The sequence below is a fragment of the Polypterus senegalus genome, chromosome 6 (genome assembly GCF_016835505.1).
Source record: "Polypterus senegalus isolate Bchr_013 chromosome 6, ASM1683550v1, whole genome shotgun sequence".
NCBI lineage: Eukaryota > Metazoa > Chordata > Cladistia > Polypteriformes > Polypteridae > Polypterus > Polypterus senegalus.
In genome coordinates, this window is record NC_053159.1 from 116773866 (window position 1) to 116799109 (window position 25244).

The following is a 25244-nucleotide window of genomic DNA, read 5'->3' on the forward strand; positions in this document are numbered from 1 at the left end:
TAATATATTTTTCCTTCTTAATTATGAGACAATTTTTACTAATATGATTGACCAAATGACTTCACTGGAAATGCTCTCTATTTATGTTTCATGAAGCAAAGATGTTTAAATTTAATCAAATGCATTGATGTTTTGCTTTAGAAAAGTATGTTCAGTAATTTGACAAAATGCATAACTCACATATTCTGTAAAATAATAAAAAACGAGGAGTTATAACATGCTGAAAAGAAAAATCAGAGTAAAGAATAGACTCCAGGATTATTTTAATATATTAGTAACTAATGATTCATAAGTAATGCAACAAAATTTAGAAAATAAAAAAACAGTTACCTACAAAGTTAGGTATTGAAGAGTTTACTATAACTGATATTCTGTGCTTAACTTTACCTTTGGAATTGCTCACTATATTATTTATTACCAGAACACTTTGATCTAGATTTTTATTTTTGTGTTTTAACAAGTAATAGATCTGAATTCTATTTTGAAAAATCTATCAGATTTGGAAACAAGTATTGAGTGAAGCTGAAATCAAATGGATGCAAATTAATAATAATAATAATAATAATAATAATAATAATGGTGGTGTATCCATGCACTTATTTTCAACCAATTAATTCATTATATTTGTATCAATATCCATCTATAGTTCAAATTTGTTTAATTGAAGGGTGCAGGGTGCCAGAGCCTGTGATTAAAACAGTGGGTAAAAGGTTTGAACCAAACTAAACACTATTTTAAGTTCCCTTCAGAATAATATGACTCTCTTTGGAATATGGGAGGTTAGGAGTACCCAGAGAAAACACACGTGGACAAAGGATAACATGCAGGTTCTTATAGACAATGATTAGACTGGGAACCAGGACTTGAAATTCTAATTGTGAGGCAGCAGTGCTAAACATTGTATTATTGCATTATCATGGCTCCCATTAGTATTAAGTAGGCAAACAATATTGCATAGCATCTAAAGAACTTAATTCTAAGCCATAGAATTGCCAGAACAATCCCCACCTTCTACTTATTACAGTATGTTATCCTGAACAAGTCACATAGGCTGCTTGTGTGAAAAATGTAAAAAATACAAGAGAACATTTGTGGAAGAGATGTACACCTATAATATACACAGGTTTTTGTTTGCCATTGAATGGGTCTATATAAAATATGATTTTTGTTTGCATTATTATTATTATTATTATTATTATTATTATTATTATTATTATACATTTATCAATATACTGCTTTAAACAGAAACTGGTCTTACTATTAATAGTCATTTGTAAACTCATTGAATAGAGTCATTATGCATGGTACATATTTCATACACACCGATGAGCTGCAACTAAGTATCTGTCTACAAATAAATACAAGACAGTAACACGGGAGCAATGAAGAGCAGTAGAGTGGCATTCTTCAGAGTCCACATAAGTGTATGCGTGAATCAGAATGCGTGGGAATAAGAGCCACATACTTGATTTATAAGCCTCTGCAGTTTCTGGCACAAGGGTGTTGGCTGTTCAGCATTTTCAAGAGGAGAGCTGATTAAGGCATTTGAACTATGCCAGTTATCGTGCCAAGTTTTATTTTCTTAACTGGTGGGAGCAACTGCACCAGATACAGTTTATAATATTTTGGTAGTCAAAGCACAAGAAGTATCTATGTATTTCTAGATGGGTGGGTCAGAAACAGATTCAGAAACCTATTTATCAGTAAATATTAAGTAGAGGTTAAATAGACAGCAATCTACAAACAGCATGCATTAGTTTATATGATACAGTCTTAGATACAGTACATTGGTAGACTATTTGATTTCTGTATCTTTCTCTAACATGAGGTGAGTGGTGACTCTGGGGCTAAGAATCTATGCCAGCAATTCGAAGGTTGCTGGTTCGAATACTTTAAACACCAAAAGTGACTCTACTCCATTGGGCCCTTGAGCAAAGCCCTTAACCTGATATTGCTTTGTTCTGGGAATGATGTTAATCGGCACCCAGCCCTACAACTTAGTCCTCCAACTTGCTGGGAAAACGTGAGGGTTGGTGGCACTCTAGCCACTGGAAAAAAAACCTCACAGTGTGGTGTTAGGGTGTCACCTGCTGCAGTCGGGTCCCAATCCAGGTGGTTAATCGTGTGGTGGGTGCAGCAAAGTACTATCAGCTATCTAATATGCCCCTACATATTTCTGTATCTGTCCATCTATCTATTTAAGTGTCATGTTATAAATTAAGGACTAGTTTGAGTAATTTTTGTTTTATTTTCTGATTCAAAAATCTAATATTTGAGCTTTTTGGTTTTAGTTACTGAACTAAATAAGAATACAGTATAAAGATATAGCTACAGTGGATATAAAAGGTCTATTTACACCCCTGCCAATACCACAGATTTTGTGTAATAGAAAACTGAAACCAAGATAAATCCTATCAGAACTTCTCCAACCTTAACTGCAAAAGTGAAATCTATACAAAAATAAGGTGAAATCAAATCAAACGGTTCCGTGAAAAGAAGGAAAAAAATTCATACAAAAACCTGGTTGCTTTAGTGTGCACACCCCTGAAATTAACACTTAATTGAAGCCTGTTTTGATTTTATTACAGCACTCTTTTTGGGTAGGAGTCTATCAGTTTGGCACGTTTGGACTTGACGATCTATGCCCAATCTCCTTGCAAAAAATTTCTTGATCTATCAAATTATGAGGGCATCTGCTGTGCACAGCTCTCTTCAGGTCACTGCACAAATTTTCACTTGGATTAAGGTCTGGGCTCTGGCCGGGCCATTCCAGAACATTGATCCTCTTCCTTTAATGAAGCTATTGCTTTGTTGATTTTGATGGGATGCTTTGTATCATTGTCTTGTTTAAATTTGAAGTTTCTCTTCATCTTCAGCTTTCTGGCAGATGCTTGAAGGTTTTATGCAAAAATAGACTAATACTTGGAGCCATTCATGGTTCTGTTCACCTTTACTAAAGCCCCAGTTCCAGCTGAAGAAAAGCAGTCCCAAAGCATGATGCTGCCTCCAGCATGCTTCCCTGTGGGTAAGGTGTTCTTTTGTCAATGTTTTTTGGAATTATTGCCATATAGGTCAATCAGACCATAATACATTTTTCCATCTGGTTGTGGGAGACTGTGCATACCTTTTTGCTAAGTTTAGGCGGGCTTGGTTGTTTTTATTCTGAGAAAAGGCTTTCATCTTGCTATCTTACCCCACAACCTAGACATATGAAGAATACAACCGATTGTTGCCACATATTGGAAACAACCAGCACTTGCCAGGACATCCTACAGCTCCTGTAATGTTGCTGTAGGCTTCTTGGTGCCCTCCCTGACCAGTTTTCTCCTTGTTTTCTCATCAATCAGGGAAATCCTGATCTTTGTAGAGTCACTGTTGAGCCATATTTTCTCCACTTGCTGATGACTGTCTTCGCCATGTACCATGGGATGTTTAATGCTTTGGAAACTTTTTTGCACTTCTATCCTGATTGATGCCTGTCAATGATGAGATCCCATTCATGTTTTAAAAGCTTTTTGTAGACCATAGCTTTTGGAATATGTTGTAATCAAGAGGCTGTCAGAATAATCCTTCAGCAACACTCAAACTTTATTTGAGTCCAATAAGACCTACTTTATTTGATGTCAGGTGTATACTAACTACATTATGAAATGAGACTTGCTGTGTTTGGTTGATTCTGAATGCAGCCACATCCTTGATTATTAAAGGCTATTCATATTAGTGCAACCAGGTTTTTGTAGGATTTGTTTTTCCTTTTTTCGTTAAATTGTTTCTGATTTGTTTTTTGATTTTTTTTGTTTGTTTTTGGAATAAATTCTGAGAGGATTTACCTAGGTTTTATTCTTTTATTACACAAAATCTGTGATTTTTTTGGTTATAAAGGAAGCATTTTCTATATTTTGTATAGCTGTCAAAGACAGACACTCTGTATGAATGGGGTCCTTAGGGGATAGTGCCTGCTAGTCTAATTACACAATTAGAGCTTCTGCTGGCTAGTGAAGAGTTTACAGACACTGTGTGTGTCATCAGCCCCTGAGGATACCATGAAAAAGCAGAGATGGACTAAACAAAATAAGGAAAGAAAAGGGAAACCAATGCCAGAAGGGTCCTATCATATTTGTTCTACTCACATGCCTTGCTTGTTCTGATTTTGATGTGGTGAGGTTATGGCTTTCATTTGGAATTGACAGACCTTTGAAAAATACCTTAATTTCTGATAGAATCCTCCAAGATAATAATTGATGGTATTTGTGAGGAGTGCTGGAAGTTCAACATGACGAAATATATTGCTCAGGAACCTGCTCATTTTGTGCATAATGCAACTTAAGCCCCTACATCACCCCATCCAATGTAATTTAAATACTCCACTGATATATAAAACTCACCCTTAGAGCCCAATGCCAGTCTCCAGCTGCCTGTTTAGCACTTGAACCCAGGATATAGCCAAGACCGCTGGACATCATACAAAGAAACATAAAAACAGACAGAGAAAAGTAAAAAGAAATATATTAGTCAAGAAAATTTGAAAATACTCCAGTCTTTCATTTAATGGTTAAGCCATATACTTGAAAAAACAATAAATTTAAAGAAATTAGTCAGTGTTATTTACACAGGCAAGTAACTGTTGCATTTAAGCCAATGGCTTTGTGACTTCAATTCCATCTACTGTTTCACTTAGCTATAATGCCCCAGATGGACTTCTCTGAAGGGCCCATTGGTGGATAGTGACACTTTGGTGATAACCCACATGTTTCTTAGTGCTGACGCACCTTCCCTTCAACCAACACTGCAAAGCATTTCCTATCCATGAATTAGAGGGTTATGTGGATAGACATTTTGACTATTCTATTGGGACTGCTCACACAAAGTCCGACTACTCCCTGGGGAGTGCCCACTGCAACAAGTTAATGGAGTAATTAAGTGACAAGTAAATACTTAGTGCAAGCACTAAGTAGCCAAACTGGGGCCTACAAATTACTTTGATCGTTGTGAGAGAAGGGAGTCTAGTGTTCAATATTGGATCCACTGAAGTCAAATCAGAGTGAAACAGCATTTGCAGTAGTATAACTGGTGGACTGAGGCAGTACTCATGAGGGTAACATACGATACACTGGTATCAAATAATCTTTGTGGAGTGAAACAGGATACACTGCTATAAACGGAGAACAATTATGGTGGACTTAAAACAGGGCCCTTTGGAGTTAAACGGCCATGTGGGACTCAAGAAACCCTACCTAGCAGAAAAACCAAGGGGAATAAAATGGGTCCTGCAGTAAAATAATGCACTGGTAAAGTTGGATAGCCCAACTATACTGAAAGAGCCCATTGAAGAAAAGTTAAACCTAATAGAGTTGAACAAAGCTGGTAATGGGCTAGGCACAGCATAGAGCATTGCCATCTCACAACAGTTGGATATGTAGCTGTTCTCTTCAAGTATGTGTACTTTTCTCCCTGGGACTCCACCTTTTTCCAGGTATGACTGGCACCTCTATATTGACTCAATTTATGTATAATTGAATGTACTGTGGGCCTCAGCCCTGATGTTGCTAGGGTAATCTTCTTCTCTGTCTGACCTTATAGTGGATAAAATAAGTTCAGAAAGGATGATGGTTGGATGGATAGTTGGGTGTGAGTAAAATATAACTGAATGGAGTGAAAGACAACCACATGATGGCATTACCAGCATGATCCCCAAATGGGGTGCATTTCATGTAGAATCTACATGTTGATTTGGCTTTTCCCCAGCAGTCCAAAGAATTTGTATTATGGATGGTAATTTTTCCTGGTATGAGTGAGTGTGTGTATGAGTATTTATGATTATGTATTGTTCCAGTGCCCATTAAGCTCCAACTCCTAATTACCCTATACTGGATTAAGTGGTTTCAGAAAATAAAATGGGTGCATGAAACACAATATACTGGAATGATTAATCCATCTTTTTTTCAACCCATTTAATACACATTTAAAGCAGTAGAAACTGGGGCCTACCTGGCAGAACTGGGTCTAAACCCAGTATGAAACATCAGCTTGCAATGATAGTTTACAGTAACCATTTGACAGGTAAGAGGAAACATACTGACACATACAGATTGTGAAACAAATAGTGTCTACCCTGGGTGGTGAACCATGTCTCCTGTGGAATCATGAGATAGCAGTGCTAATCTGTTAACTAAATAGCCATCAAGCCTTTCTGGAATAAAACAGTACTCCCATTGCAAGTTTCATTTTAAAACTACTAGGAAAGTGTGACTAGCAGACTGGAAGTGACTGGCTTTTCTCAGTGTGGACTGATGTTGGTTGAAAAGCTTACTGTTACAGTATGTCTTTGAGGACTCATTCATCCAAATTTCTTCTAGGGTTACTATCTACACTTACTGTCATATAGAGTTGGATTAATATTCTCTACCATACTAAGGAGACTTGCATCAAATCTGAGACTGTTCGAAGAATCAGCACAGAGTTGTAGCCAGACTAGCAAAGTTTATTATTTTATTAGATAGGTTAGGTTTGTAAAGGATAATTTAAAAGTCCAACACTTAAAACAAATTTACAGTCTGAATGTGAAGAAAACAGATTGTCAAAGAATGAACTCACACTCAAAAATGACACCCCTGTCAATGCACTTCCATTTATATTATTTGCTCTCTGCATGTGACAGTTATAGGGCAGGTGGCAGCAGCCTGTTTACAAAAGCATTACAAAATCTCTGTAGCAAAGAAAAGCAACCAGTTGAAAACAAGGAAATCAAGGTACATCTTTAAACATGGGGCAGTAAATGTCCTGCAGAAACAACAAAACTCCCCCCGAACACCATACCCCATTACATTGCTAGGTGATTGACCCCAACTGGTCAGTCTCCAGACACCCAGCGCACAATTGTGCCGCATTTCCTGAGCAGATTGTCTCTCTCTGAGATCACTTCCTGGTTACAGGTCATACTAACCCTAAAAAAACAAACAGAAGTGCTGTTGTGATGGTGGGAGTGTGCAGGGGGGTTCCTGTGCAGGCATGATTGACCCCTCCTTATTGTTCTGGACTTTTTCTTTTAAGCAAACAAGTCCTAAATTGGGAAGCAGGAAAATGAAGCCTTAGATCCATAGATCAGCAGATAGAAGAGTTTAGGGATGATGGTCCCTTGCTCCTCTGTTTCTTGTTTTTTTAGGAGGGCAAGGACCCTTCCATGAGACTAATGTTCCATAAGTAAGCAGGTTCATATCTGAAAAATGTAAAGATTGTCAGCCTCAGAAAGAAGCAGTGAGCTGAGGAAAATAAAGAAGATGGCACCCTGACTAGAAGAACAGTGACAAACCAGTAACTGGAGTTTTTATTTCAGTATATACAGCATTTATGCATAAAGATTGACAGAAAAAAATGAAATTAGCAAAGGAAAAGAAAGAGGATGGGGGAAAAGATAAGAGGAGATAAAGGTTTAGGCATAGTGGCCTAGGAATGAATAAGAGGGGGTAAAGGTGGGGTGCCAAAGGAGAAGTGAGGGAAGAAATAAATAAGGCTAAAGAAAGATGGAGACATATCAGGTTAGTATAGAAGAAATTAGTAATAAAACAGAGAGATTGGGTGGGTGGATAAGAGTCCACGAAACCAAGCAGCAGATGTGACCTAAGAAAGGGTAGGAGACAAAACTGTGAAAGGTCAGAGAACATCAGATGAGGCAGAACAGGTCACAGAGTCAGAAAAGAAGTAATAGAGCAACATGCTACAGTACTCACCTGCCCAGGGGGATGGCAAAGTAAAAGATGGACAGCATCATTGTCCTGGTATTGTTGGTGAATAGGTCTCCAATGATAGTCGGGGCAATAGATGAGTAGCTGGACTCTCCAATACCAACCAGGCCTCTTGACAGAACAAATGCCCAATAGTACTGCAGAGGAAGAAAAAATAGTCACTTTCTGTGTGATTTTAAAACAGTAAGTTTTAGCAGTTTGATTCCCTCGAAATCCAAACCCCACCCCCCTCTCTGTCTTCAAAATGCCACAACCTTAACCACTTCATATGGAGACTCAGCTCCAGACCTCTGCAGACTGGAGAGAAAGCCAATTTTCCAGTCAAACAGCCACTCTGTTAAAAGAAATGAGCCCACATGAGCTACTTCTTGTTTTGTCATTTTAAAAATTCCCAACAGCCTCTAGTAACTCTTTTTTTATTTATGTATGCTGAGTGGTCACCAAGAGTAATTCTTCCCCACTCCAGTCATTTTATTTTTCTCAATAAAATGTCCCCATTATTTACAGATCGATGAGCTGGAAACATGACTAAAAACATTACTGCCCCACGTAACACATGGCTATATCTCCAGGGAGCCTCTCCCCCTTCCTCTACAGCTCACAGTTAGCCGCTTCATGGCAGATACCATCATGTCACTGGGGGTTCAGGGATGTGTGTCTGTGCATGTGTGTAGTTGGTGTGATAAGTATGTTTGAATTGTGAGGCACAGCGGTTTGAAATGTGTACACTTACATGCTTATAAGTGCATGTGAGAAGTCCGAACACTTGTGATGAATTACTTGTTTTTTTACAAACAGTCTGAGATGTCTGCATCTCTTGTGTGGTATGCGTAAGAGGTACATGCACAGTCTGGTCCATGTTGACACGTGAGCATACAAGCATGTCTAAATACGTAAGATGTCTGAACATTTATGTTTTTGTATAGCACTTGCATTTCTGACATACCTATACATGTTTGTTTTTCCATGCATGTGACGTGTGTTTATATGCATATAAGATATCTTTACACCTTTCCAGGTGTACGGATTGGCCCCACATTTGTCAGTTTGCATATTCATGTGAAATGTACTGTATGCACACATGAGCAAGAGAATAGATGTGAGATGTGCTTATGATTGTTGGTATGTTATGTTGGATATGTGAACATTAATGTTTCTGGATACTTGTGTGTGTATGAAAATGAGATATTTGCTGCTTGTATTTGGATAGCCCTGTAAGATACCTGCATATCTATGCATTCTACATAAATGAATAAAAACTGAGGTTGGTATACATTTGAGATGTCTAAAAGATGTCTGTGTACAGTATGCTTATGAGATAGATGCATGCGTAACATTGCATAATGTTTTCAGATCCGTTTAATCAAGTTCAAGGTCACTCGGAGTTGAAGCCAATCCTGACAACACTGGGTAAAAGACTGACATCCCATTGCATGGCCCAATTGTAGACGTGTCCAAACCCAAATAATTTGGAATCACTAGATAACCTAACCTACTTATCTTTGCAAATGTGAGAGGAAATTGGGAGTATTCAGAAGAAAAGACAAAAGCAGAACTTTCAGACTCCTCATGGAGAATGTCCAGACATAGGACTTGTACCCAAGAAACTGAATCTATGAAATTACATGGGGGCAGGGGTAGGGAGTATATCAGGTAATCCGAGTTGTATTTTCTGTTACTTACAATGAAACCCTTTATTTTTGTTTATTATTTGAGAGTTCCAGCATGTTGCATGTTAGATGAACATGCAAATAAAAATTTCACCAAGCTCTGTACACACAACTACTACTACTACTACTACTAGTACTAATCACAGTGCCACTATGTTGCCTTGATTTGCAAGCAGTTGCAGGTATTTCATGTGTGCCTATGGTATAAATACTGTATATTTGTATGTAACAGCTTTCCTATACATGTGAATGTTTGCACAGTTTTATTTAAGTATACGTGTGAAAGTATGATTATGACAACTATGTTCATGTGATCTGATTTGTGTGCAGGTGTGCTTTTCTAACTGAGAAATGTATTAGGTCCTCACGTACTTATGTAAAAGACGTATACATGTGAGACAGAATACATGTACATTTGCGTATAGGCCTGACGTATGTTTGCGTATCCACTCGTGAGCTGTGACCCTTCAGAACTACTGTTCGCTACCCCAGTCACAGATGCCGCTTGTCTTGAGCAAATCAGCTCTGCATGCTGCGCGTTTCATCTGGGCACGTCAGTTCAGAAAGCGCCGTGCCACCGATTGGAACTGACAGCACCGTATAAACTCTAGTGCGTCTGCCGAACCTCCTCGGGGAGCTCAGCGTAAAGCTGGGGAGCACATTCTATAAGACAGGCCGACTATAAATAGCAAATAGAGCGGCATCAGCGAGCTTGCTGGAGGGAGGAAGGGAGGCCATTCTTAGAGCGGCTCATTTCTAGGAAGTTATTACTCAGAGTGTTATATAATCCCAACGGGACTGCGAGGACTCCCCCCGCTGCTCACTCTTCTCTCTCTCAGCAGCTCTTCACGCGGTCGTCCCCACAAACTAGACCGCGTCTCCGCCTTAGAGCAACCCACTCACCAACAGGCTAATCGGCCTCAGCCGCCCACATCACTCGCTTTCCGCGTAACGCTCCGTTTTCAGGGCCACTCGCCTTCTCCCAAGGGATTCGACGGCAGATGGAAGTTTAACTTTAGAATAATCCCACTCGCTTCCGATTTAAATTAGATTTTTTATAGAAATATTATTTTTATCAATGGGCCACGCTGAAGATAATAGAGTTCTTTTAAGGAAAAGCAAACGCACAAAAGAGATGATGTCTTCCTCCGCTGTTTATTCTGGCCTAGATTCCTCTAGTTCGCGACTGAGTCTCGCACTAGGGCAGAATCTCAGAAGAAACAGACAGAAACACCGAAACAACAAAAGAGAACAAACTACATAGAACACAGTGTCATTAAAATAAAAAAATGAAATAAATAAGGCTACAATAAAAATGGAATGTGCCTAACCAAACCAGAAAAGCAAATGCCTACAAAATACAGCTTGGCCATCAAAAGTGGCTGCCACAACCAGGGAGCAGAGGCTCTGTGGTCACTTTGAGCTGTGAGAGGAGACAGAAATGCATTTTATTTGGGCCGAGATGCCAAGAGAAGTATTAAAAGAAAAGGATCTATCTGCCCAAATAAGAGTGGGCGTTGATGTGGCACAGTTTTTTTAGCCTTGCTGACTTGGCTTGTAACAGCATGGTATCTCTAAGTGTGGAGTCTGCATGTTGTCATGTTCTTGCTTTGCTGTGGACATGTGTTGACTCCAACACTTTTGCACCTTTGGTGTAAATGGTGTCCCTTTCAGGGTTGGTTCCTTGGTTGGTCCTGATGTGGCCTTTGGCCTGTCCCCACATGCCTGTATTGAAATACAGTAAACATGTTCAGAAAAGGCATGGACAAATAACTGATGGAATTTGCGACTAGGATTTTTGACACAACCAAGAACTTAAATAGTAGGTTCTATGACTCTGAATGGAAAAATAGGAATTTGTATATTACTAACTAAACAATGCAGAATAAGCATGAATAAATGAAACAACAGTGTCTGTCACACATGAGGGATAGTGGGAGGTAGAGAAATGCCTACTGCCAACAAGAGGGATCATATTGTTTTTGTATTGTTTATTTTTTCTGTTAATAAATAATCATTATTGTGGTACATTGGTTAATACTATTTCCTCACAGCTCCAGGGACCTGGATCTAGTTATTGGTCTGGTCACAGGCTTTTTGCAGTTTGCATGGTCTCTTAGTATTCTAGTTTTCTCTAGGTACTTTAGTTTCCTGACAGCATGGCTAAGCATAGGAGTTTGAATGAGGATGTCCTCTGATGAACTGCTGTTCTGTCTGTGCCCCTCATTGTATGTGATCCTATGATGTAAATAAGCAGGTACACAAAATTGATGAACAGATTATTGCATAAACAAAACATTCAAAAAATCAGTTCTTTGAGATGTTGGAGGAAAATCGGAGTACCTGTGGGAGAATTGTAATAGACATGCAGAGGGATATGCAGACTCCACACAGATAGCAATTAGTTGTTACCCTCTGCACCACCTTGTCTTCCTAGATTATTGCACTGTTATATCTTGGTTTTTTTTTTTTGGTAATGTAGCGACGTTGTACTTTTTTTGTTAATCCGAAAAAGTCAACACATGAAACAAATTATGCTGCATCTGACATAGTCCTGGCCATGCAAAACATGAAGAGTGGAATAGGAATATGCAAAAAAAAAACCATGCATACAGCAATGAGCACATCACTCTAAATGGGTGTAAACAAAGGTTGCATAAAACAATAATGTGACAGCAAGTATTCAGACAGGCATGTTCATGTTACACAGTGAGCAAAAGTGACTGTCCCGCAATCTGTTCTCTAAAAGTGTGTTTGCTAAAGTTTAGATTGGCAATTTGGACTCCAAAACAGGAATACCAAGTTTACGAGGAATGCCAGTTTAAAATCACTAATTAACCTAAGATAACGTACACGTCTTTGGGATTTTGGATAGAAGGAAAATCATTGCAAGAAGTCTAGAAGCTTCAAGAATTTTACTTAAATTTGGAGAATGATTGATCACATTATATGCAGCATGAACCACAGGAAAGATGAGCAGAGTGTTATAGTGTATGTCTGAAGATTCAACTTGCTTTATCTCCACTTTCACCAAGTGCTTTTGCTTGTAGCAGCTGGGTGGTCGAAGTACACTAGGTCTAGAGAGAGTGAGGGTCTTGCGGAATGATGTTTGGAATGTTAGCCTCCTGACACTGTATGAAATGGCTGCCAGGCAGACATGAGGACAAAGGGCATGTGGTGCTGTCTCTCCACATGTGTGATGGCAGGAAAAAGAGCAATGAAAGATCAGAAAGTGACAACATGAGCTGCTGGGTGGCAAACTGAATAATCCCCCACCCCCTCAGTCTCTGCAAGCTTCATGCTATGCCGAGCTCTGCAGCTTAATACTATTCTGTGCTGTATCTGACAAGCAGAGAGCTGTTTAAAGTTAAAAGGTAAGCAGATTTGAGGAAAAAATTAAAGTCATCAAAAAATGTGTGTGTGTGTGCGCGCGTGCACATGCATATGTGTTCAACGAGCAGCACGTGTCAGCAGCGCCTGCATGCATCTTGACAACCTATTACCTGCTGCAAATGATGGCCTCATTACTGGCCTCAAGGAGGTTAGACCACATAGCTCAGAAATAACTGGAAGAGATTAGTTTCCATTGAGCTACTCCACCACTTTACAGAACTAAAATGTATCATGGAGACACTGAGAACTGAATTTGTTAATTGGAGTCTTAAATAGACATCTCAGCATCTGGGATATTTGCAGGTCATGCAAGTAAAGGTCACTATCTGGACTGCGATTAGAAATGGACAGGACCTTATTGAAATGTATTTGCCTATTGCTGGATAACTGAGAATACTATACCACTTTGGTCAGCTAAGCCTGACTGCCCATTTCTACATACCTTCCAGACTGTATGCACTGCAGAGTGCTAAAAGTTAGCTTTGTTTCATTACCTTCTACTGTATAGTGTTCTGTCTGTCCAAAATGCTGTGCCCATTGGCTGGCCTTGCTACATTCCGCTTTACTGCATGTCTTTCTACTCACCAGTGCAGCTTTACCCATAACTGTATGTACATATATCCACATTGCAGTATCCCATTAACTGTTGATGCATGTTGTTCTGTCAGTCAAGATCACTGTGTCCTATTAATCACTTTGCCCTGTTGCTCGTGCTTGCAGGTTCTTCTTGCCTGTCTGATTACAGTGTCCTACTGGCCACTTTTCACCTGTTGCAAATTTTTTTATTTACTTCTGACACTTCACAAAGTTGTGTCCCATTGAACAGCCCTCACACATTATGCACTGCTTTATGCCCTTCTTCCTTTCTAGAATGTCATGTCTAGTTCCTCAAGTTTACCCCATTCTTTATTAAGGTATGTCCGTCTCCTGGCATAACTACCATGTCCGATTGGCCAGCCTTTTGCCAGTTTTCATTACTGAATGTTTGCCTCAATGGACAGCAGTATTCTATTGCCCATTGCTGCATTTCCTTCTGATACTCCAAACTGCTGTTTCCTACTGAGCATCCTTTTAAATTATTCATTGCTTCTGCCTTCTAAACTTGCTGTGTCCTATTGGTCATCTTGCCCAAATACCTTTAACTGCTGGTCAGTCTGCCTCTACTTCAGGTCCTCTCATTTCTTATTGCTGCATGTACAGTGTCTGTTCAGATTTCTACTTTCTATTGGTCCCCTTGTATGGAGTAAGATCACTGTAGTGTCCAATTGTCTTTTGCTGCATGCCCAACTACATGTCCATCTTACTGTGGCTCATTGTCCACATCAGCTCCCTACCTTCTAAAATCTGTTTGCACATTTCCAGATTAATGTTTCCCCAGAGATATTCTGCCAGCTGTAAATGGCCATGTCTAAAAAATCTGAGATAATCCTCAAGAGACATGCAGGTGCCAGCTTTATTGTTTTCTTCAGTATGGTGGGCAAAACTTTGCCTTCAGAACCCTGTTGTACACACCCGTACTTCTGCAGTAGTCTTGTGCTTGTGGTTTGGCAGTATACATTTACCAAAAATTTTAATAGGCCGCAAAGATATCTCCCCTACTTGGGCATCTCCACAATTTTGAGCAGAAGCGAGCATTTCAGAATTCTGCGCTGTCTCATCTTACCTCTTTTGTGATGAAGGAGCTGGATAAAGTGACAGTGGCCCAAAAGAAAATTCCACAACTCAGGATGATCTTCCTGTTAAAGCGGTCACCTAGGTAGCCAAAGATGGGAGCTGCCACCATGAAACTGCAGATAAAGACTGAAAGGAAGAGCAGAACAAGGAGAACAAATAAGCAACGGTAAACAGGGGTAGTGATCATAATATTGGTAGCTGCCTTTTTTTAAATGAGTAAAAAACCACAGCATACTATCCAGTAATAAAGAATAATTTACAGAATGTAATATTGAAAAATAATGAGAGGTCCTCAACCTGCCATACACTGCAGAATTTGAACATAGTACATAGACATAAGGGGTAGTAAAAGACGGAGAGGAACCCTCCTATCCCCCATTCATGTAGTGTTAGCCATGCATAGTATCAACAGCATAATATAAACACTGCATTCATCCATCTATTTACTCATGATATGAACCTACTTTTTGTTTCTTGTACAGGGGAGTCTAATTAGTGAAGGGCAATAACGAATCATGGATTGATGCTAGTCAATAGCAGGGCACACTTGCTCGCTCACTAATTTAGTGTTTCCACTCAGACTAACATTGATATGAACATGGAATCTCTACAAAAAAAGGTACCCTAGGAACCAAGAATCAGTTTTGAGTACAAAGTGCTGTGAGACCACAATGACGCTTGCTGTGCTTAGTTCATATAATCTGAAAATGTTTTCTACAAGACTCTCCACCCCTTTTACAGTCCAATTTAATTTCACTGATTGAATACAAAAACTAATATTTAAGTTAAATGATTATTTCAGTAGCTAAGGTGGCACAGTAATGGTGAGTATAGCTGCCTCTCAACTCCAGGTCTAGGCCATAGCCTGGGATTGCCGATATAGTGATGGCAAGCTTTCTTTATGGCCATGTACACCCTCCAATAGACTGGTATTCTTCCAAGGGTTGGCATCTGCCAGAACAGGATGCGGATTTCAGGGACATTCTTGTATAATAAACCATTGTACTGGTGGATACTTAGAATGGAAAAACTTGAAGGAGAGTATGTTCAGTACAGTATGTAATTTCTAAATGCATTTGGACATAAAAAATTTGACAAATGAGAGGAGACCATTCAGTCCATCAAGCTAATTTGTTTAACTAATAGCTAAGCATTCCCAATATCTCATCCAGATACTTCTTAAAGGTTGTCAAAGTTTCTGCTTCAACTACATGTCTTAATAGCTTGTTCCAGATTCACACAACTCTTTGAGTAAAGAAGCACTTTCTTGCTTTAGTTCTAAATGTGCTTCCACTAATTTTGGAAATTATGCCAAAAAAGAGGATTGTGTAGAAGATATTTTAAACACATAAGTTAATTATACAAAATTGTGAGGTGTAACTCTTGGTACAACCTGCAGTATGACTCACTGTGGCATATCGTCTCAGCAACTATAAGGTATTAGATCTCTTTGTTGGGGGGATATTGTCCCAAACCATTTGACTTAGCTTTGACTTTAAAAAGAAACCAAATAGTCACCGGGTAGGTATCCTTAAACTGATTTTTGATTTTGTATGAATAGCCTCTCTTTACTATTATTAGAATTTAGATTAGAACTCTGTTAAAAAAAACAGTCATGTGGTTCATTATTCCATAATTAATGCTTTTATTTGAGTGTCTGCTCATCATGTGCTTCAGATGTGTCATGTAAGGACATCATGGCTGCTATATATTATCATCTCATGGCAGTGTTTATGACAAATCTTCACCAATTGCACCCAAAACAAACATAACAATACTCCTATGGGAAATTTACAGTATGAGAACAAAAGCTTGAGTATAATTATGTAGCCTTGGAAACCTTAGGAATAAACTAGTGAGGCAAATACCACCAGGTGTCCAAGGGTCCATTATGTGGGCAGCGCACTACTTACGTGGCTAAATGCGTCACCGTCAAGGGATATTAATAACCAGATATGTCAGAATTTGACGCACCGCTTGTTTTGTCCTTTTTTTGCTGAAAAGTCTATCATTGCAGGATTTTTTCTATGTCTCTGTCCCCTAGGGTCAGACAAGGGAGTGTTTTTCCTGCCCAAACTGACAACAGGCCAGCTTCCAGTACAGAAAAGACACAGTCATATGAAAAAGAGAGAAATTCCAGTTACAATGCCCTCTCAGGGAATTGGTTGCAGAAATGAGGAGAAGTAACCCGAAGCAAGCAACCATAACCATTTACTGTATATCTCAACCTGAATCAGAATATAATATCATCTGAGCCAGTGAAAGTAAAAGAGCATAGACCTGCCAGCCTAAGCTTATTAATGACAACAGGCCTGACAACCATATACTATACTATCATAAATTTGAGAAAGAGAACTAGCTAACATGGAGCTGTCAAGTTTAGTCTGAAATTGAGAAATGGTCATCATGTATCTGATAAACCTGGTACTCTAAGGAAACGTCAAATTGGTAAGGGGATTTACCAACCAGGTCTTGCTGATAAGTCTTGCAAAACCTGATAAAGAGAAGCTAGGGCTGCTAATAATTAGGAGTTGTCTGAAACTGGCCTGCCATCCAAAACTTTCTAGATGTGTGTGTCTTTGGACCCTAAGGATGTCAGCATGTGAGTTCACTTGCATCCAGGCATTCTGTTGTGAACTCCAGTCCAGCACATAGAACATTCCAAATAGTTGACTCTACTTATTCTAAGCACTCCCTCATAAGAGATATAAAATACTGTATAGTCCTGGACCACCTCTCCTTCAGTCTATTCTTCCAAGGGGTTCCTTGAGATAGGCCATCACACTTGGTTAATTCTGCCTTTCCCTACACCAAAACTGTTCCATCCCTGATACAGTGCCCACCACTCAAACAGGAGTACATGTAAATATTGAAGGTGGGGTAGATGAAATAAAAAGGGAGAGACTTGGTCTGGCTACTTTTTACCAGTGTTACTGCACCAGTTTTTTTATAGCCCTGTTGATTTTGTGCCCTGTTTCCTACAGGCTAATTAATGTTCTAGATAGCCACATTGGGTCAGGAACACAGCTCCTGAAGCAGACTCCCTAAAAGATTTAAGGAGAATTTAATGGCTGAGATTGGATAACTGCTTCAACAAAAGTTGACTGACATCTCAATCAATAAAGCTGCCAGTGAACAAGCTTTCTTCAAAAATCATACAAAATGGCCTGGAGCTGTGTCTGGCCTCTTAAGAAGTCTGTCTTTATTGTGGGTTAATAGTAGGAGAAATGGGGTAGTGGCATACTGGCCTCAGGCACAGGAAACTGGTATTAAGCACATTAACAGCACCCACTGGCTGAAGTCATAGATTGTAGTTTTTAGTTCTAATACCTGCCCCCTCAAGGTGCTGCTCAAACCCATGGATGCTCCACACGCAGGTGCAGAGTCACCGCTATACTTTTAGCACCCATATTGGCAAGCCTATTGTGAAAAGGTTTTGAGGCTTCAGCAGACTCAAAGCAAGGACCCATATTAGCCTAAAGTGCTGAAAGGGCCAGAGGAGCTGAAAAAGAGTAGTAAGAGGTTACTCTGCTGTGGTGTGCATGAGGGCCCCTGAGTGATAGCCCCTCCTTCAAACCACACACACCATAATAAAGAAACCACTTGCTGGCCTGGAGTGAACAAAGGTGGACAGGGTCATGACCAGGCTAAGACTGCAATGAAAGGGCAACAGGGAGCTGACCTTAGATGAAATGTACTGAATGTTGTCTTGCAGACTGGGTATTGTTAGACAAGGGTGAGTTGGCCAACAAGAAATGGCACACTGGCCTGAGCTGATCTTGACCAGGCTTTTCAAGATTATAAATTTAAAGAACACTGCCCTATCATGTCTAATTTCCTTGAATAATACATTAGAAATACTGTACATGCATACCCCAGTGGACTTGTCAAATGATTATTGAGCTATGGTTATGTATTTAGAGAAGCAGAGCTTTATTTTTTTGGTTGGGGAAAGAGATGGGGGAGTGAATGCTGTGGGCCTCCACCTTGGTCACCGGATGAAAATGACATGAACATCCTCTTCAAGCTCATATACTAATTTTCTTTATAGATTGACATAATAGAGTTGTACCAAGAGGTGGGACTACATGCAATAAGACCAATGATGGAAGAAGAAGTGGCCTTAAACATGATACTGAGGCCTTCTACTTGCATTTTTGCTCATACCAAACAACAGACATGCAGAATTGTGTTTAATTGACTCAAATAACAGCTGTGGACAAGAAGGAGGGCTTACCATTACTGATTGCAAAGATAGTGAAAGTGAAGTACCCTGTGATATAATACTAAAGTCTTCACCATGCACACGGTGATACAGTTTGTGCAGAACTTTGCTCTGTTACATTTAGATTGATGCCACAAACCAAGATAAGGGCCTACCTTGATGACAAATATGGAATAAGTGGTTCCCTATAATATGATTGAAACACTCAGTTGGCTTGCTCATGAAGGAACCTGATGTGGACCTCTGTAAAGATTTTTTGTCCTAATCGACAGTCAGTGAAGTTAACTAAATGTCTGGCTCATTCAGGACTCTTGGATTATATATCTCTGGTGACCTAGTCAGCCATGATGTTAGTTCTGTTGAAAAATTGTAGCATTGTTCATAATCTCATTTACCGTTTTTCTTTTTTTCTTTTTGTATATGTTGTAAATGAATTTAAACAAGACTTAATTGATCCAAATTATTGTGCTGCACTTGTGTTGATTATAATGGAACTGAAATATCTAACCCATTTTGTTAATTTGTGGAATACAAATAAACTAATTTGGGGAGACTAAAATGAGTAGTATGGCGGGATTTAGGATGTGCAGAAATAACAAGATGGCTCTCAAAATGGTTCATGTAGCCTGATGATTGTGCTAACAGACGGAGTACATGAATGGGACACTTTCAGCCCTCTTAAGAAGAGCAGGATTCCTTACTACAGCTACATTTTGTGATATTCATTAACTGAGGGTCCTTGGAGCACCCAAATGCTGCTGATCTAACTTTTCCAACTGGATAAGTGCCAACTCATTTGCATTAGTGATGACTATCTTGGACTTCTTATGCAGTTGTCATAGATAAAACCAATTTGATTTCAGGCAGATTTTTCTGAACAGATGCTGGGTCTTGGTATTTCAGCACCCAGTTTGTTTAGCAACAGTCTTCGCCACTGGGCTAATCAAATGCAGTACAAATTATGTTTAAGGAGCTTCCTAATTTCTTAATTTAGTTTGCAAAAAGTGGAAAGTCAAGGTAGACCCAGATGGACAGTGGGTGGTTCGTAGTTCGGCAACGGAGAGGCCTCTACCAGCACTCTGGAAATGGAGTTCCTTAAAATACTGAATCAGCCAAGCTAGTAGGATAATCTGATTGAGAAGCTCCATTACTATGAAGAAACTTGCCACCCATGCAGCACAATCTCCTATTTTAGTGTGACTACTGGCTTGTGTACTGTGCTGCTGCTTTAATAATTACTCAGACACTTCCGTCCCTTTACAGCACCAGCCCATCTAATCGGACATACAATTACCGGGAAAGAAACAATCAGGTTTCTTAAATTAGAACTCAATTAAGTCAAAAGTATGACGATCATCACACGAATGGGTGCATTCTCAAGGAAATGTGCTTAGCCAGTCTCCCGGCAAACCAGGTGACTTTGCCCTCTAAGAATTAGGGCCTAAGGCATGCAGGGAGAATTCTGAGATGGACTTAGCGATCATTTCTCTGGAGGTGTGAGCTGACACAGCCCACAATGAGGAGGTGTAGTGTGCAGGGGTAATTGTTATCTTGTTGGTAAAACTGAGTCCCGAAGCATAGCACAGCTCTGTCAGATAGTTCTGCATTAGTTTATTACCCCTGAGGCTATGAAAGCACAAGACAAATCAGACTTCTAAATCAAATAATTTCAGCATGAATTAATTCATAACATGCATTAAAAATGACCATGACTATGGGCCTACAAACATCAGCACAAATTAACGCAGATTAATAAATAGTAAAAATAATAAAGGAAGCAGGAGTCAACACACAATATTGTATAATTGCATTATCAAACCTACTTAATCCACAGTATTACAGAGTCACACAAAAAAACATAGGTCAACGTACTACATCTTAACATAAGGCAAAGCATCCATTATTCCATTATTAAGCCCATTTTATCTAGTTCAGCATTGTGGGGATTGGAATAGCATTCACTAATATCCAGTCGACTACAGTGTAGAGCATCACAGAATACTTCCCAGCAGCAAATAGAGTGTACATTTATATTTATTTATTCAAATGAGACTTCATCCTATGTGACTTGTAACTTACAAGCCCAAAGCACAGCAGTGTGTGTGTCTGTGTGCACCTAAAACTGACAGATAAAATGACTTGTTGAGGGTCACACAGCAAGTCAGTGATAGGGATTGAAATTGTGACCTTGAGTTTTACAATCAAGTGTCTCAGGCTCAATACCAAGGTGCCTAGAGTGCAGCAAGTCATAGAGAGCACCATGGGTGAATGCATAACAGGAGATTTTAATTAAAAACTCAAATAAACATACCAGCTAAAACAGGATATATACTACACACACCTGTCACGTAAGGAGATGGAGCCTAAATATGTACTTAGGTTTTTAACCAATCATGAATGGGACACCTATCCATCATAGTGCACCCTGACGCAAAATCTGTGTATAAGTATATACACATTAAACAGAGTTATTGAATGTCTATCCAAGGTGTAAATGTAAAATGTAAAAATGGTAAGTAATATTGCCATGCTGAAAAGAAAAGAAAGTAAGAAACACATTTTGTCAGCATAGCATTCTGCACACACCTGATGAAGGCTACTCAGCCAAAAGTTGCATATATTGTGTTCTTTTCTTTTCAGCTTGGGAATAATATTTACAATGTGTACCATTACATATTGTATTAAATATATACATATTGGGCAGTTAGTGTGATGATTAAGACACTGGACTGACACACTGTACGAGCCTGCAATTATAGATTATGTGTACTTTATGTAAATAGTCATTTTATGTACCTGTACTTGTAAAGTGCCTTGGGATGGTGCTCACTATGAAATTCAGGATAAGTGTATATATTTTAATAAACTGTATACTGTTTAGACTGTTACATATCAGTATGTACTAATATAGAGAACATGCATTGAGATTATTTTACATTACAGATTAGTATAAAGCATCAGTCCATTCATTTCTCAAATTCATTATCCTAACAACATTTGGTACATGTTGGAATCAACCCTCTATGAAGTGCCACTCCATCACATGTATATAAATCCACAATCAGTTTACAGTGGCCAGTGAACCAAGTTTTCGGAACATGGGGGAAAAAACAATGCAAATGGAGAACATGAAGAATCCACATATATCTTATAGAGTGTTATAGATAATATACAGCATCCGCAGGTGAAAACAAGCCATTGTAGTCCAGCTAAAAACAGCAGTATGAGCTAATTCATAATAACCCATCTATGTTGATTAGTTTAAATAATAAAAGACAACTGAAGAGATAGAAACAATAGGAAGGGTGTGGCCAATACTGTCCAGCATCCTGTACAGCTTTTGTTAAGGTGGCCTTTGCCCATCTGCCTTATTGAAGTGGAGGCAGTGCAGAGGGATCAGTGTCGTGGACTAAAACAAAAGTACAAAAATATGACAGGCATTTCCAATTAATAGGGAGAACAATGTTCAAGACAGGTAAATATAGATCAGTGTTTATTAATACATAGACAAATGAATAAATGCAAAGAGGTGTTGACTAAAATAAAACAACATTTTTCAATTATTGTATTAATAATCTGCACATACTAAGATGAGCTATTAGACAGGAGTACAGAATAAATGAAAATGGATCAATACAGACCCATCATGCAGAAGTAGCTCATACTAATAACCTACTACTTTCTTCACACTATGGATCCAAAATGACACAAGATAACTCAAAACAATACACTAGGGTAGATTACATGGAAATGTAATCAGATATACATTTACTTTATTTATTTACTTTATTATTGTTTTGCTTGCTTGCTTGACATACATATTGATTTGAAATGAAATGTATCTTTCATTACTACTTAAAGTGGAAATGCTAATCTTGCTGTTATTTGCATCCTTGGTGTGCATTGGGTAAAATAAGCAATATCGCTCCTCTTCATGTCTTAAGGAAATGTTGTAAATCACCAAAAAAATAGGTCAATGAAGTTTGTTTCAGGTTATGAAATTGTGCTACACCACTGGACTTTAACAGAACAGTGAAGAATGAGGAAACAGTCTTTCATTTTAAATACAGCCTGCAAGTATTAACCTAGAACAGAATTGTTGACATTGAGTAATGCTATACTGTGAGTGAGATACTGCAATTGAACCTTGTGCTTTCGCTGCTAGAACCCATTTTTCAAAATTGAAGAACCATGACTGACACAACTAATTTTACAGTTACTGTTTTGTACGATTGCAATCAAAGCAGAACACAAGAGTCTCATACAAGTAAGCAAAGAGGAGTGCAATTTGCAACCTTTACAGTTTCCATGGAAACCACTCTGAGATGCGAAATGGAAGGTATGGCATGTCTCTATGGCCCACCTGCGTCAGCTGGCACCTGCAAGAGCTCTAAAAAAATCCCCTATTAGCCTTAAAATGAGCCTGGCAGAGAAAAACCTGGGGTCAGGAGAGCATTTCCTCTGAAGTCCTAGGTCCAGGAAATTCCAGTCTTGTCAAAGGCGAACACAACAAGGGGATGGAGTGTGGAGAGAAATGGGGCTGTGAACAAACAATGGAGTTTAAAAATGTTAGAAAAACAAGGAGACGCCCCAGCGCCACATACCCTCGCCGAGGAAGAGCCTGCCGTGCTCCTTTCTTGTTTTTCACAGGAAGCCGGGACTGCATAGAAAGGAACAATAGGAAATGTGTGGCCAGCACTGTCCAGCGTCCTGTGCTGCTTTTGTTAAGGGAGCCTATGCTATCTGCCTTATCGGGGTGGAAGCAGAGCTTAGGACCGGCATCCTTGTGTGCCTGGCTATCTTAGCAAGAGTTATGGCTTTCTGATTAGCAGGGAGTGCTGACATGTATGCCAGCTTACTTGTTGTAGGACTGAGTACCATTTGGTAAATAAGGGCACTGTGCCGGGCATCACCTAGATAAAGTAATTTAACTCTCTGTACCATATATCTTGATTGGGCTCATACTGTGTTATCTCCTGAAGATCGCATTCCTGATATCCTAGTGTAGATGTAATGGTTAGCTAATGCTATGCCAGAAAGAATGATTGCCGCTGTAGGTGCAAGGAGCCTCCACATCATGAACTTGCTCTATATAGCATCTGTTTATTTCCTTATGTGCTCAATCCATATCATGTCTCAGAGCCTAACCTAGAAGCATCTGACACAAAGCAACCCTGAATAGGACTCCAGTCCATCTCCAACTGCCCTCTAAAAGTAATTTTTCTTGATGACAGGTTAGCTCCTTTAGGCATGAAGGCTAGTGTGTGACCTTGAACGACTAGGTCCTGCATAATGTACTTGCGCAATTTATCTATCATCTGGTGAATGGGAACCATATTGTCCATGGTGCTGGCTGTACACAGTGTAGAAGGTTTGATTTTTTCTGTTTACAGAATCTCTGGGTATTCAGGCAGCCACCTTCCTTCCTCTCTTCTGCCTTCCTTCCTTTCCTTCATTCTCCTTTAAAAGTTTAATTTTCAATTTGACATCTAGTTGATGGCTACATTTTCCTTTCGTTTTTCTGCCTCAAAAGGGGAACTGTCATACTATCCTTTGATCCTCATGTCACTAGGTCAGGAAGCCTTGATGAGTGAGAGCTAAGACCAGGTGATCTACAGCAGCCCTCTGGATGTGAAAAAACAGTTACTTATAGGGAAAAATTACTGGGAATTAGAGGAAATATTCTGAGAGGCACAGGGATGGTCACAGGCCTTCAGAAAGGCAGGCAGTAGGTCCAAAGAGCTTTTAGATGAACCCAAACTACAGCACAATTGGAGGTTCCCAAAACCTCTCCTCAAAGGACACCACCAACACTATCAGCAACAAGGCTTTGTAGCAGTGGTGATGAAACTGGTCGTCAAGTGTGCTGAAGCCTAGAAAACACTTCATGCCAGCTGTTTAAGGGGTCTTCATTGAGGTAAGTGGCAATAGTTGAGAAGGTCTAAGATAAACAAGCATGCTGCATCAACTTGGAGTAGCCAAGGACCACATATTATTGATATCGGGTCACACGGAATGGGGCAGGTTATACTCCCCAAACTCCACCAGAACCTAGGAAGAGAAGCCCATAAATTTAAGCTAAGCAGGAATGTGGAGAAAATGCCAGTGGGCTCCATGCCTGACCTCACAACCTTCTCTGTTCTCACGTTTCTCTCTTGGCTCACACTCAGACGCCTGAATGACACACGAGCCAGGATGATTGGCGGGCAGCTGGCTACACCAGCACAGTGGCTCAAGTCTGATGAGCCTGGAGGAGAGAAACACAATCACTACTGTCGGCTTGTCGGATCACACCTCTCCTAGCTTCTGACTTGACAGCCGACAAAATAAAAGCATTCACTGAGTTGAAGGCTCTCTGGGGAAATTAAGTCAGCCGAAATCCTACCTGAGTCCCTGCTGCACCCCACAATGTTCTGCTTACACTTATGTGGGAGGGCGGCACAGCCTGGGACAGTGAGGCTTTATCCTGTCCTGTTGCTATTATGTGGGGCTGGGATTGTCTGTTGCTGAACGTGACACCAGTAAATCGGAAGGTGACAT

General features: G+C 39.6%; 1 protein-coding gene across 1 annotated transcript in view; it reads right to left on the minus strand.

The window, feature by feature from the left end:
• The window catches only part of LOC120531458 (protein spinster homolog 2-like), a 64291-nt gene that overhangs the window by 12787 nt on the left and 26260 nt on the right, over positions 1 to 25244 (minus strand). The window contains exons 3-5 of the mRNA XM_039756891.1: positions 14469 to 14605; positions 7728 to 7879; positions 4386 to 4452 (exon numbers count right to left, since the gene is read on the minus strand). Coding sequence (XP_039612825.1) covers positions 4386 to 4452; positions 7728 to 7879; positions 14469 to 14605 — 356 coding nt within the window. The remainder of the gene's footprint in view (positions 1 to 4385; positions 4453 to 7727; positions 7880 to 14468; positions 14606 to 25244) is intronic.